Below are 12,500 nucleotides of genomic sequence, written 5' to 3'. Positions count from 1 at the left end.
AATGCAGTTTCTAAAAATCTATTTTCTGCCGCGAAACGGTTGTTTTCATCAATCTGTCTTTATGAATCGCTAGTTGTGCTTACATAGAGCGAGGGCTTGTTGTGGTTTTTCACATGCCTCTGTAATGTGCACAGCGTGCTGGAGCAAGTGAGGAAGCTATTTCGTTTCGAAAGACGTTTCTAAAGATCATATTTAGAGGCATGTGAAAAACCACAACAAGCCCTCGCTCTATGGAAGCACAACTAGCGATTATAATATGTCGTAAATAAGGTCCAGGTTGTCAAAAACGAGCATTGTCCTTTAAAGGTACAGTACACATCCTTTAGATCCTTTAGGCTATCCTGCAGGATATCTCAGAGACTGGGAGCATACAAACTGAAAGCTGCTTTCCAGTGTCTCCTGGTTTTGGCTTTAGGGACCGTTCAGAGGTCAGTGCCAGGGGGCATAATAGACACTGAATGTGTACTGTACCTTTAAAAGCATGCGTGCATGACCACAGAGTCATTTATAGACTAAAATAATCTTAAAATCGGTTCTGAAACTAATGGGTAACCAGTGAATTAATTATAAGACTGGTGCGATGTGTGTTGTCTGTCTAGTCTTAGTGAGGACTCGCTCACTGCAGCTTTCTGTATCATTTATAGTTGACCGATACTATAGCTTTTGGTAGACGAGCGCATTAATCTTTTACAGTAACAGCTTGCTAGTGATAAAAGCCTTCATTAATCTTTCAGCGTCAGCCCGAGAGAGAGAAGGTTGCACCTTAGCAATGCTCCTTAAATGATAAAAAAAGATGTCTTGCTGTATTCTTGGTTTCAAAATTAAGATCTGAGTCAAATATGACACCTACATAGGTGAACACCTAGCCTGGTACTTCGTATGAAGTGCTAGTGTTTTTAAGTACGCTTATTGCCATGGCGGCGCACAAAGAAAAAAAAAGCTGAAAATATTGACATCTACACACGCATCCGGATATTCCCTAACGAGAAACCATGGGTGAATAGGGGGGTTCAGGCACTATTGAAGACACGTAACACAGCTTTCAAATCAGGTGACAGAGACCTGTACAGTACAGACAGGCACAACTTGAAAAAAAAGGAAGCAAAATCTGCATACAAGGACAAAATAGAGGATCACGTCACCAACCATGATCCGACCCGGGCGTGGCCGGGCATCCAGCAGATCACAGGGGCAACCGGGAACCGCCCACCAACACCAACGCCTCCTTGGCTGAGGAACCGCCCACCAACACCAACGCCTCCCTGGCCGAGGAGCTCAACCATTTCTATGGCCGCTTTGAAACAACGGGGCCTGATAACGGGTCTGTCCCTCAGCACCGGCGTGTTTCGTGCTTCGTGCTTACATAGAGCGTAGGCCTGTTGTGGTATTTCACATGCCTCTGTAATATGATCTTTAGAAACGTCTTTAGACACGAAATAGCTTCCTCACTTGCTCCAGCGCGCTGTGCGCATGCGTGCTGGAGCTAGTGAGGAAGCTATTTCGTGTCTAAAGACGTTTCTAAAGATCATATTACAGAGGCATGTGAAAAACCACAACAGGCCTACGCTCTATGTAAGCACAACTAGCGATTCATCAAGACAGATTGATGAAAACAACCGTTTCGCGGCAGAAAATAGATTTTTAGAAACTGCATTCTCGGTGCCCCGTCCACCGCCATTACATGGATATACTGGCTCGCACTGGATTTTAAATTTCTTCTACATGCCTCTGAACTACACCAAAGTGATCTCGGTGAGTCAAACGTCTTATAATATGTCGTAAATAAGGTCCAGGTTGTCAAAAACGAGCATTGTCCTTTAAATGGGAGGAAAATTACCCTCCGGGAGGCGTTATAGGGTCTTCACAGCCCACCCCTCCCTCCCACCACCTCCTCCCCCTGCTCCCCTCCGGGAGGCGTTATAGGGTCTTCACAGCCCACCCCTCCCTCCCACCACCTCCTCCCCCTGCTCCCCTCCGGGAGGCGTTATAGGGCCTTCAAAGCCCACCCCTCCCTCCCACCACCTCCTCCCCCTGCTCCCCTCCGGGAGGCGTTATAGGGCCTTCAAAACCCACCCCTCCCTCCCACCACCTCCTCCCCCTGCTCCCCTCCGGGAGGCGTTATAGGGCCTTCAAAGCCCACCCCTCCCTCCCACCACCTCCTCCCCCTGCTCCCCTCCGGGAGGCGTTATAGGGCCTTCAAAACCCGCACCTCCAGGCTGAGAAACAGCTTCTTTCCTAGCGCTGTCATGGAGCTGAACAAACACTCCATCACCCTATGGGACTTATAACTCGGACTGAACGGAATATTGATAGAAGAAATATGGGACTGTGCAATTTTCTGTGTGCTCCTATATATGCTCTTATGTTGGTCTATGTGTGTAACCTCTGTGTGTGTGTGTGTGTGTGTGTGTGTGTGTGTGTGTGGCTGTGTGGCTGTGAGTATTGTTTTAGAGGGAGGTCTTACAACATTTCGTTATACTTCGGTATAATGACAATAAAGCTTTCAATTCAATTCAAAGATGGTCTCTCTCTTTTGGCTTTTTCACTAATGACTAGTACCTCTGTTTTATCTTGGTAGCTGTGACATTCATACAGTACATATCACAAAGTTGTGACATCCATACATTTATGCCCACAATGCATTTCACCAGGCATTTGAGCTGATAGTTAAGGGTTCGGGACGGGAGCCTAACTCACCCCCCCACCCTGCTCGTTTCCTCTTTCAATCACACATCTAGTCTAGTTCAAGTTTATTGGATGCTCGCTTTGATGAAACTGAAACTGTGTTTGTGTTTGTGTGTGTGTGTGTGTGTGTGCGTGTGTGTGTGTGTGTGTGTGTGTGTGTGTGTGTGTGTGTGTGTGTGTGTGTGTGTGTGTGTGTAGCCAGCAGTGTCCATCCCAAGGCCCTGCAGGAGGAGCACCAGCTGGTCAAGCAGTTCTCTCAGAGCTGTGGTCAGTGGACGCCAGATGGATGGACCGTGAGGTAGAGATTCACACCAGTCATCATTTCAACCAGTTCACGATCGATCAATCAATCAAGCAATCAAAGCTTTATTTGTAGAGCGCATTTCATACCCAGAGGCAACACAATGCGCTTTACAGAGAACAAGGGAGGTGGGCATACGACCCACCTCTACATATTCCAGAGGGAAGCAAAAAAACAGTAATCACCCGGGGGCCAGATAAGTGAGCTGTAAAAACTCTTCCCTGACCCCTCTCAACAAGGCGATCGAGCAAGCTCCTGGAGTATGTTTGTCTACCGGCTAAGAACATTTATAAAGCAATACATTACATTAAATTACATTTCAGAGTGAGAGAGGCTAAAAGCATCACGGGAGAGAGAACATGCTACGACATCCACGATCTGTCCTGTCCAACTCCCTCAGCCCCAAATGCAATGAAGAATATTTAGTTAACACGCCCTTTCTAATGTACTGTTATAAGCCTAACTTGAACCTACCTTTTTATTCGTAACAGTGCTGATCTAGGGTCAGGTTCCAGCCTCTTCATAAGTTTCATACGAAAAGCAAAACTGGTCCTGGATCAGCACACCTACTCTAATATCCTGTTGAATAAGCTTTGAGCAGGTGTATGTGGAGTATTGTTGTGGTGTTGATGGTGGTGCTGTGCAGGTGTTCCCAGCTGGAGCTGACGGGCTGCGCCCTGAGGGAGGTGTGTGTGGGCGTGCTTAGGGAGGGAGGGGCGCGGGACACGCCCTTCGTCTGCCGGATCGGGGAGATCATGGTGAGCGTTACCCTCTAAACCGTGTCCCGTACAGACACGCATAGACGTGCGGTATAGAAGTATCTCTGTATTAGGTACTGTATGGGTCCAGGTATCTGGAGGTGTGCTGTGTTTATGTAGAGGACATTTTAAACAGCTGTTTTATGAGATGATATAACCAATGTCTCTTTGTCCTCCTCCCCCTCCCTCTGTTTTTCCTCTCTCCCTCCCTCTCTCTATCTCCTCTCTCTCTCTTCCTTTCTCCCTCTCCCCCCCTCTCTCTATCTCCTCTCTCTCTCTTCCTTTCTCCCTCTCTCTCCCTCCTTCTCTCTCTACCCCCTCTCTCTCTCCCTCCTTCTCTCTCTACCCCCTCTCTCTCTCTTCCTTTCTCCCTCTCTCTCCCTCCTCTCTCTACCCCCTCTCCCTCTCTTCCTCCTTCCTTCTCTCTCTCTCCCTCCTCTCTCTCTCCCTCCTTCTCTCTCTACCCCCTCTCTCTCTCTTCCTCCTTCCTTCTCTCTCTCTCTCCCTCCTTCTCTCTCTACCCCCTCTCCCTCTCTTCCTCCTTCCTTCTCTCTCTCTCCCTCCTCTCTCTCTCCCTCCTTCTCTCTCTACCCCCTCTCTCTCTCTTCCTCCTTCCTTCTCTCTCTCTCTCCCTCCTTCTCTCTCTACCCCCTCTCTCTCTCTTCCTCCTTCCTTCTCTCTCTCTCCCTCCTTCTCTCTCCCTCCTTCTCTCTACCCTCTCTCTCTCTTCCTCCTTCCTTCTCTCTCTCTCTCCCTCCTTCTCTCTCTACCCCCCCTCTCTCTCTCCCTCCTTCTCTCTCTACCCCCTCTCTCTCTCTTCCTCCTTCCTTCTCTCTCTCTCTCTCCCTCCTTCTCTCTCTCTCTCTCCCTCACTCCATCTTAATTCTCGTCTCCCTCAGGTCCTAGACGCCGAGAGTCTCTCTGTGACCCCCCAGCCAATCAGTGGCGTGTGCTTGTACGACGTCGTCTGGTCGAGGGACGCCAGCTCCTCCTCAGACTCCGCCCCCCGTCTCAACGCCACCCTACGCTGGCGCTACCCGGCCCAGCGGGTGCGCCACTTCCGGGTCCACTGGCGGCGTCTGAGGGGGCCGGACCCCCGCGTCCCCCCCGGCCGGCTGGCTCTGGTCGGCCGCGCCTACTCGCCGCTGTTCCGCCTAACGGATCTGGAGGTTCTCAACCCGCCGGGTCTGCTGGAGCTGGTGGTGGAACCGGTGACCAGGGAAGGGTTCCACGTTCCCCAGCGCCACTGGGGCAGAATCAGCCTGAGCTTCACAGAGGAGCAGAAAGACTCATCTCCGGTCGTCTAGGGGCCTCCTGGGGGCGGCGGTGTAGCTCAGTTGGTAGAGAGGGTCGTTCAGTGATCGTAGGGTCGGCGGTTCGAATCCCGGCTCCTCCTGACTACCTGTGAAGTGTCCTTGGGCAAGACACTGAACCCCAAATTGCTCCCAATGAGCAGGTTAGCACCTTGCATGGCAGCTGCCGCCATTGGTGTGTGAATGTGTAACAGTGTGTAACAACTGGATGGGGAGCGCGTTACAAGTGCAGTACCTATACCTATACTGTACCTCCTCTCTGTGGTTGCGTTACAGCCAGGCTGTGCTCTCTTCCGTCTGCGTGTCGGCTGCGTTACAGCCAGGCTGTGCTCTCTTCCGTCTGCGTGTCGGCTGCGTTACAGCCAGGCTGTGCTCTCTTCCGTCTGCGTGTCGGCTGCGTTACAGCAAGGCTGTGCTGGACTGAGGTGTCTAATGAGTGCTGGCTGACCCACGCTTCTTTGCTGTAAATGTTTATTAAACTGACTTTTTATTTAATTGAGTAACTTATAGCCTGAAATTGAATTATTTGAACTGTGAAAACCACCAATACAATTACATAAATCATGGTTATGCATAAACTAGACTTACTGCTTGGCTGTACACTATTTTTGTTTTGATTGGACTTGATTTGACAATTGTTTTATGAAAACAAGTTTCAAAATGTATAAAGTTTGACGTCATTTTGGGGTCATCTCAAACAAGACCATTCTGGCCATCGTGGACTCACAAAGACATTCCTGAACATCTGAAGTGTCTTCTTAAATGTTTAGACGTGGGTGCCCCGTGCACAGCTCGCTCAGTTCTTGGTGCAGGTGAAATCAGGATAATCCGATAATTCAAGTAGGAAGGAGTCACCGCGACACAAGGCTGGTAATTCCGTACTTTTATTAATTAAAAGAAACGAACAACGCGTTTCGCCTATGGCTTCATCAGGTTCGTGCTGAGAGAAGAACACAGGTGCTTTTAAAAAAGATGATCTGGGTGTGGTCGGTCCAATCAGCCGAACACCATCTGGATGGCCACAGCAATCAGCCAATTAATTAACAAACAAGTAATACTACACACAATATTCATAATACATCACCATGTTAATCACGCCATAAGTGATTAACATTCATACAGTATACTAGAAACAGCCACCCTTATTCACAATCACAGTAATTTTCCTTGATTTCCTATACCGGACATCATCATCATAAGGACCAAAAAGTGACTGGAGTGACAGCATAGTCTATACCAATAACCTCTGCCAATAACCTATGTCTGGAGGGTGGGTGGTGAGCAGGGAAGAAGTGTCCCTGTCTCTCTTCTAACAAAGGGATATCTGCAGAGAAAGAAAAACAAACATTAGTGTCATTATAACAAAAATGAACTCAAATCTAATGTTTCATTGAGGCCATGTGGTTCCATAGAATTCAATGTAAAGATCCAAAATGCTTCTCTTTTTAATAATTTCTGAACCAAATTCCCTCCCCTTGGGTTAGGAGTGATCCTCTCTAACCCAATGAATTTCAGAGAGGCTGCAGAACCATGGTTTCTGTCCCTGTAATGTCTAGCAATGGCATAATCCATGTTCCCATTCCTGATAGCAGCTTTGTGTTCTGCTATTCTGAGCTTCAAGTTCCGTTTAGTCTGTCCTACATACACCAACCCACATGGACACTTTAACATGTATATCACATGTGTCGACATACAGTTTATGAATTCTTTAATTCTGTATTTCTCTCCTGTCTGTGGGTGAAAAAAACTCTTGGTGTTGTGTGTGTGAGAACAATGAGTACATCTCCCACATCTGTAGTTCCCATATACTTCCTGGGACAACCAATTGGTGGGAGGGGTGGGCTCCCTGTACATAGAAGTAACAACACTGTCTTTAATATTTCTACCTCTCTTGAAACAGAAACTAGGGGTGGATTTGGCTATTTCTGTCAAATTGGGATCACAATTCAAAATATTCCAGTGTTTTTTGATAATAGTTTTTACTTCGTTGGAGACATTACTATATTCAGAAACAAATATCGGTTTCATGGAATTTTCTTTCTGTTCCTGGGGTCCCGGTGTCAGTAGGAGTTGTCTATCCTTTTCCTTAGCTCTATCGTATGCTTTATCAATGGTTTCTTTTCTGTACCCTCTACTAGCAAATCTGTCCTTCATTTCTATGGCACTAGTTTCAAAATCTGATTCCTTATTGCATATGCGCTTTAATCTAAGGAATTGTCCATAAGGAATATTCTCTACCATCGACTTAGGGTGGTGACTATTAGCATGTAAAAGGGTGTTTCTGTCAGTATCTTTTCGGAAGATGGAAGTGTCCAACGTCCCCTTCTCATTGACAGAAATTAGCAAATCTAAAAAATGTATTTTCTTTTTGTCATATTCCATGGTGAATCTTAGGGAGGGATGTGAGCTGTTAATGAAATCTTTAAAACCAAACAGTGCTTCTTCCGGACCAGTGAACACTAACAGGATATCATCAATATATCTCTTATAAAACAGAATACTGTCTTTAAACGGGTTTCTAGGGTTGAAAATGAAATTTTCTTCCCATAACCCCATAAATAGGTTGGCATAGTTGGGCGCAAAAGGAGAACCCATGGAGGTCCCTTCAATCTGTAGATAAAACTTCTTGTCAAACATAAAATAATTGGATTCCAATATGAATTTCGTAAGGGTCATCAAGAAGTCAACTGGAGCTTGTTCCATAGGTCTAAGGAAGTACTGTATGGCCTCAATGCCGCCCTCATGTGGTATATTAGTATATAAACTTTCAACATCAAATGATACTTTACATTGAATTCTATGGAACCACATGGCCTCAATGAAACATTAGATTTGAGTTCATTTTTGTTATAATGACACTAATGTTTGTTTTTCTTTCTCTGCAGATATCCCTTTGTTAGAAGAGAGACAGGGACACTTCTTCCCTGCTCACCACCCACCCTCCAGACATAGGTTATTGGCAGAGGTTATTGGTATAGACTATGCTGTCACTCCAGTCACTTTTTGGTCCTTATGATGATGATGTCCGGTATAGGAAATCAAGGAAAATTACTGTGATTGTGAATAAGGGTGGCTGTTTCTAGTATACTGTATGAATGTTAATCACTTATGGCGTGATTAACATGGTGATGTATTATGAATTTTGTGTGTAGTATTACTTGTTTGTTAATTAATTGGCTGATTGCTGTGGCCATCCAGATGGTGTTCGGCTGATTGGACCGACCACACCCAGATCATCTTTTTTAAAAGCACCTGTGTTCTTCTCTCAGCACGAACCTGATGAAGCCATAGGCGAAACGCGTTGTTCGTTTCTTTTAATTAATAAAAGTACGGAATTACCAGCCTTGTGTCGCGGTGACTCCTTCCTACTTGAATTATCGGATTATCCTGATTTCACCTGCACCAAGAACTGAGCGAGCTGTGCACGGGGCACCCACGTCTAATTAGTTTACCTGTACGGGGAATCTACCAGGAGGCTCCCTTGCCCTTCGTTGTACGCCCGACTACCAAGATTAACATGAGTAAGCCCACTCCAGAGACTGGTGCGGGGAAACATTATCAAACACAATGTCTTTCGATAAGCGATGCGGAAGCGGAGAATATAATTGACCAACAATCACTGTTTGAAGGCCGAACGAGTAGTGACATTAACATCACAACGAGAGAGTTGAAAATGACGCTCAATGACCTGATGAAAAAAGAAACGCGTTTGAAATGGCACAGTATAGCACTATCTGAATACTGGCGCACCAAACAAATCCCCCGCGGACTGAGAATGAATAAAAGACCTTCGCTGGGAAATAAAGATCCCATGTTCCTGCAGAAATGGGAACAGGTATTAAATAAGTGCTCATTGGATTTAACGCTACTCATTGTTGAGCAAACTAAACAAGAAGCAACACAGGTACATATTGAAATTGAGAACACAAGAGAACTTTTACAAAAAGAGCTTGAGATCGGTGAGTGGACAGGTCTTGAAAACTCAATAAAAGAAGAACTGATAAAGTTTGAAAAAGAACTGAAGGCATACAAAATTAAAAAGTTTGAAAGAGACGCGGAAGATTATAAAAATGATGCCGTCTACAACTGGAAAGATACCGCCCACGACCGACCTGAGAGCAGGAGAGCCAATTGGAGGAGAGACGGATGGAGACGAAATGAGCGTCAACCCGATCAACTGAGGAGCCAAGATGAGCGGAGTGATCCAGGACACACCAGCGAGTCTTCTATGGATGACCATTTTTTAGGAGGACATCGAAGACCACCACCACATCCCCCCAACAGAGGAGGAAGAAAAAGACGAGGCGGGGCAAGAGATCGCAGCGACCGCAGTCTCCAGAGGATAACCCGCAGCATGATGAACCAGTGGTAATCAACATATCTGACCACACATTGACTTTAGACCAAGAAAGAGCTCTTAGCAAAGGACTAAGTTATGTGCCTACCAGTAAGGTCAATGCATTTAATTTGAAAGTTGATTGCTATAGGTTTTTTAGACAATTACATCTTAAGCATTTTTTTCGAAACTCGACCCAGACAGTTACGGGTATTGATAAATTCAAAAAGAAATCTACATTTATTCCTCCTGGTGTTCCCAATCCTACATTGGCGACGTTCAGTAAAGTTGTTGAAAGGGATATTGATGCACTGGTAAAAGCTAAACATACCCCTAGGAAATATAACATCAGCATGGTAGAAAGGAAAGCTCTTAAGGAGATACAGTCCAATCCCAAAATTATAATCAAATCAGCTGATAAAGGAGGTTCAATAGTAGTTCAGAACACTGTAGATTATGTCAATGAGGCTAAGAGACAACTGAGTAATACTTCTTTTTATAAGCAGTTGAGTAGCAATCCTACTGATGGATATGCAGAGATAAGGGACAGCATCTTAGAGGATGCTCTGAAAAAGAACTGGATCACCCAAAATCAATTTGATTTCCTCAAAAAGGAGTTTCCCACTATCCCAGTATTGTATCTTCTACCTAAGATCCATAAGACTCTGAATAACCCTCCGGGCAGACCCATTATTTCCAGCAATGGCTCTCTACTGGAACCTCTAAGTCAGTTCGTTGATTTTTATATAAAAGACATAGCTAAAACTCTCCCCTCGTATGTGGCAGATACCAGGGATGTATTGAGAGAACTGACAGAGATAACCTTACCCAAAGAGGCTCTTCTGGGATCATTTGATGTTGAAAGTTTATATACTAATATACCACATGAGGGCGGCATTGAGGCCATACAGTACTTCCTTAGACCTATGGAACAAGCTCCAGTTGACTTCTTGATGACCCTTACGAAATTCATATTGGAATCCAATTATTTTATGTTTGACAAGAAGTTTTATCTACAGATTGAAGGGACCTCCATGGGTTCTCCTTTTGCGCCCAACTATGCCAACCTATTTATGGGGTTATGGGAAGAAAATTTCATTTTCAACCCTAGAAACCCGTTTAAAGACAGTATTCTGTTTTATAAGAGATATATTGATGATATCCTGTTAGTGTTCACTGGTCCGGAAGAAGCACTGTTTGGTTTTAAAGATTTCATTAACAGCTCACATCCCTCCCTAAGATTCACCATGGAATATGACAAAAAGAAAATACATTTTTTAGATTTGCTAATTTCTGTCAATGAGAAGGGGACGTTGGACACTTCCATCTTCCGAAAAGATACTGACAGAAACACCCTTTTACATGCTAATAGTCACCACCCTAAGTCGATGGTAGAGAATATTCCTTATGGACAATTCCTTAGATTAAAGCGCATATGCAATAAGGAATCAGATTTTGAAACTAGTGCCATAGAAATGAAGGACAGATTTGCTAGTAGAGGGTACAGAAAAGAAACCATTGATAAAGCATACGATAGAGCTAAGGAAAAGGATAGACAACTCCTACTGACACCGGGACCCCAGGAACAGAAAGAAAATTCCATGAAACCGATATTTGTTTCTGAATATAGTAATGTCTCCAACGAAGTAAAAACTATTATCAAAAAACACTGGAATATTTTGAATTGTGATCCCAATTTGACAGAAATAGCCAAATCCACCCCTAGTTTCTGTTTCAAGAGAGGTAGAAATATTAAAGACAGTGTTGTTACTTCTATGTACAGGGAGCCCACCCCTCCCACCAATTGGTTGTCCCAGGAAGTATATGGGAACTACAGATGTGGGAGATGTACTCATTGTTCTCACACACACAACACCAAGAGTTTTTTTCACCCACAGACAGGAGAGAAATACAGAATTAAAGAATTCATAAACTGTATGTCGACACATGTGATATACATGTTAAAGTGTCCATGTGGGTTGGTGTATGTAGGACAGACTAAACGGAACTTGAAGCTCAGAATAGCAGAACACAAAGCTGCTATCAGGAATGGGAACATGGATTATGCCATTGCTAGACATTACAGGGACAGAAACCATGGTTCTGCAGCCTCTCTGAAATTCATTGGGTTAGAGAGGATCACTCCTAACCCAAGGGGAGGGAATTTGGTTCAGAAATTATTAAAAAGAGAAGCATTTTGGATCTTTACATTGAATTCTATGGAACCACATGGCCTCAATGAAACATTAGATTTGAGTTCATTTTTGTTATAATGACACTAATGTTTGTTTTTCTTTCTCTGCAGATATCCCTTTGTTAGAAGAGAGACAGGGACACTTCTTCCCTGCTCACCACCCACCCTCCAGACATAGGTTATTGGCAGAGGTTATTGGTATAGACTATGCTGTCACTCCAGTCACTTTTTGGTCCTTATGATGATGATGTCCGGTATAGGAAATCAAGGAAAATTACTGTGATTGTGAATAAGGGTGGCTGTTTCTAGTATACTGTATGAATGTTAATCACTTATGGCCTGATTAACATGGTGATGTATTATGAATTTTGTGTGTAGTATTACTTGTTTGTTAATTAATTGGCTGATTGCTGTGGCCATCCAGATGGTGTTCGGCTGATTGGACCGACCACACCCAGATCATCTTTTTTAAAAGCACCTGTGTTCTTCTCTCAGCACGAACCTGATGAAGCCATAGGCGAAACGCGTTGTTCGTTTCTTTTAATTAATAAAAGTACGGAATTACCAGCCTTGTGTCGCGGTGACTCCTTCCTACTTGAATTATCGGATTATCCTGATTTCACCTGCACCAAGAACTGAGCGAGCTGTGCACGGGGCACCCACGTCTAATTAGTGAATATACATACATTTATTCTCTCTAGATCCATATGTATACTTCTCTATTTAGGTGAACTGTCCAATTTAATATGTCATCTCAGCTCATTTTATTTCATTCCATTAATAAATATTTTATATTTTGGACTTGGTTTACATATTTATATGTTTGGTGTGTATAGTACGTTTCTCCTTTTTACTTTGCCTAGTGTACATATTTAGCAGCTAGTGGAAACATCACTGCTCATTGTCAGGGTAT

At 44.4% G+C, this 12,500-nt stretch overlaps 1 protein-coding gene across 2 annotated transcripts in view; it reads left to right on the top strand.

The window, feature by feature from the left end:
• Positions 1-5,632, top strand: part of LOC311328996 (cytosolic endo-beta-N-acetylglucosaminidase-like) — an 18,174-nt gene extending 12,542 nt beyond the window's left edge. For both annotated transcript variants that reach the window (XM_084462880.1, XM_084462879.1), the window contains exons 12-14: positions 2,884-2,983; positions 3,633-3,744; positions 4,644-5,632. In XM_084462880.1, coding sequence (XP_084319006.1) covers positions 2,884-2,983; positions 3,633-3,744; positions 4,644-5,051 — 620 coding nt within the window. In that variant the 3' untranslated portion in view covers positions 5,052-5,632. The remainder of the gene's footprint in view (positions 1-2,883; positions 2,984-3,632; positions 3,745-4,643) is intronic.
• Positions 5,633-12,500: the final 6,868 nt, after the last annotated feature.

Source organism: Borostomias antarcticus, assembly GCF_949987555.1.
Source record: "Borostomias antarcticus genome assembly, contig: scaffold_79, whole genome shotgun sequence".
NCBI classification, from domain to species: domain Eukaryota; kingdom Metazoa; phylum Chordata; class Actinopteri; order Stomiiformes; family Stomiidae; genus Borostomias; species Borostomias antarcticus.
The sequence above is the reverse complement of the archived record's forward strand: the minus strand, read 5'-3'. Positions and strand labels throughout refer to the sequence as shown.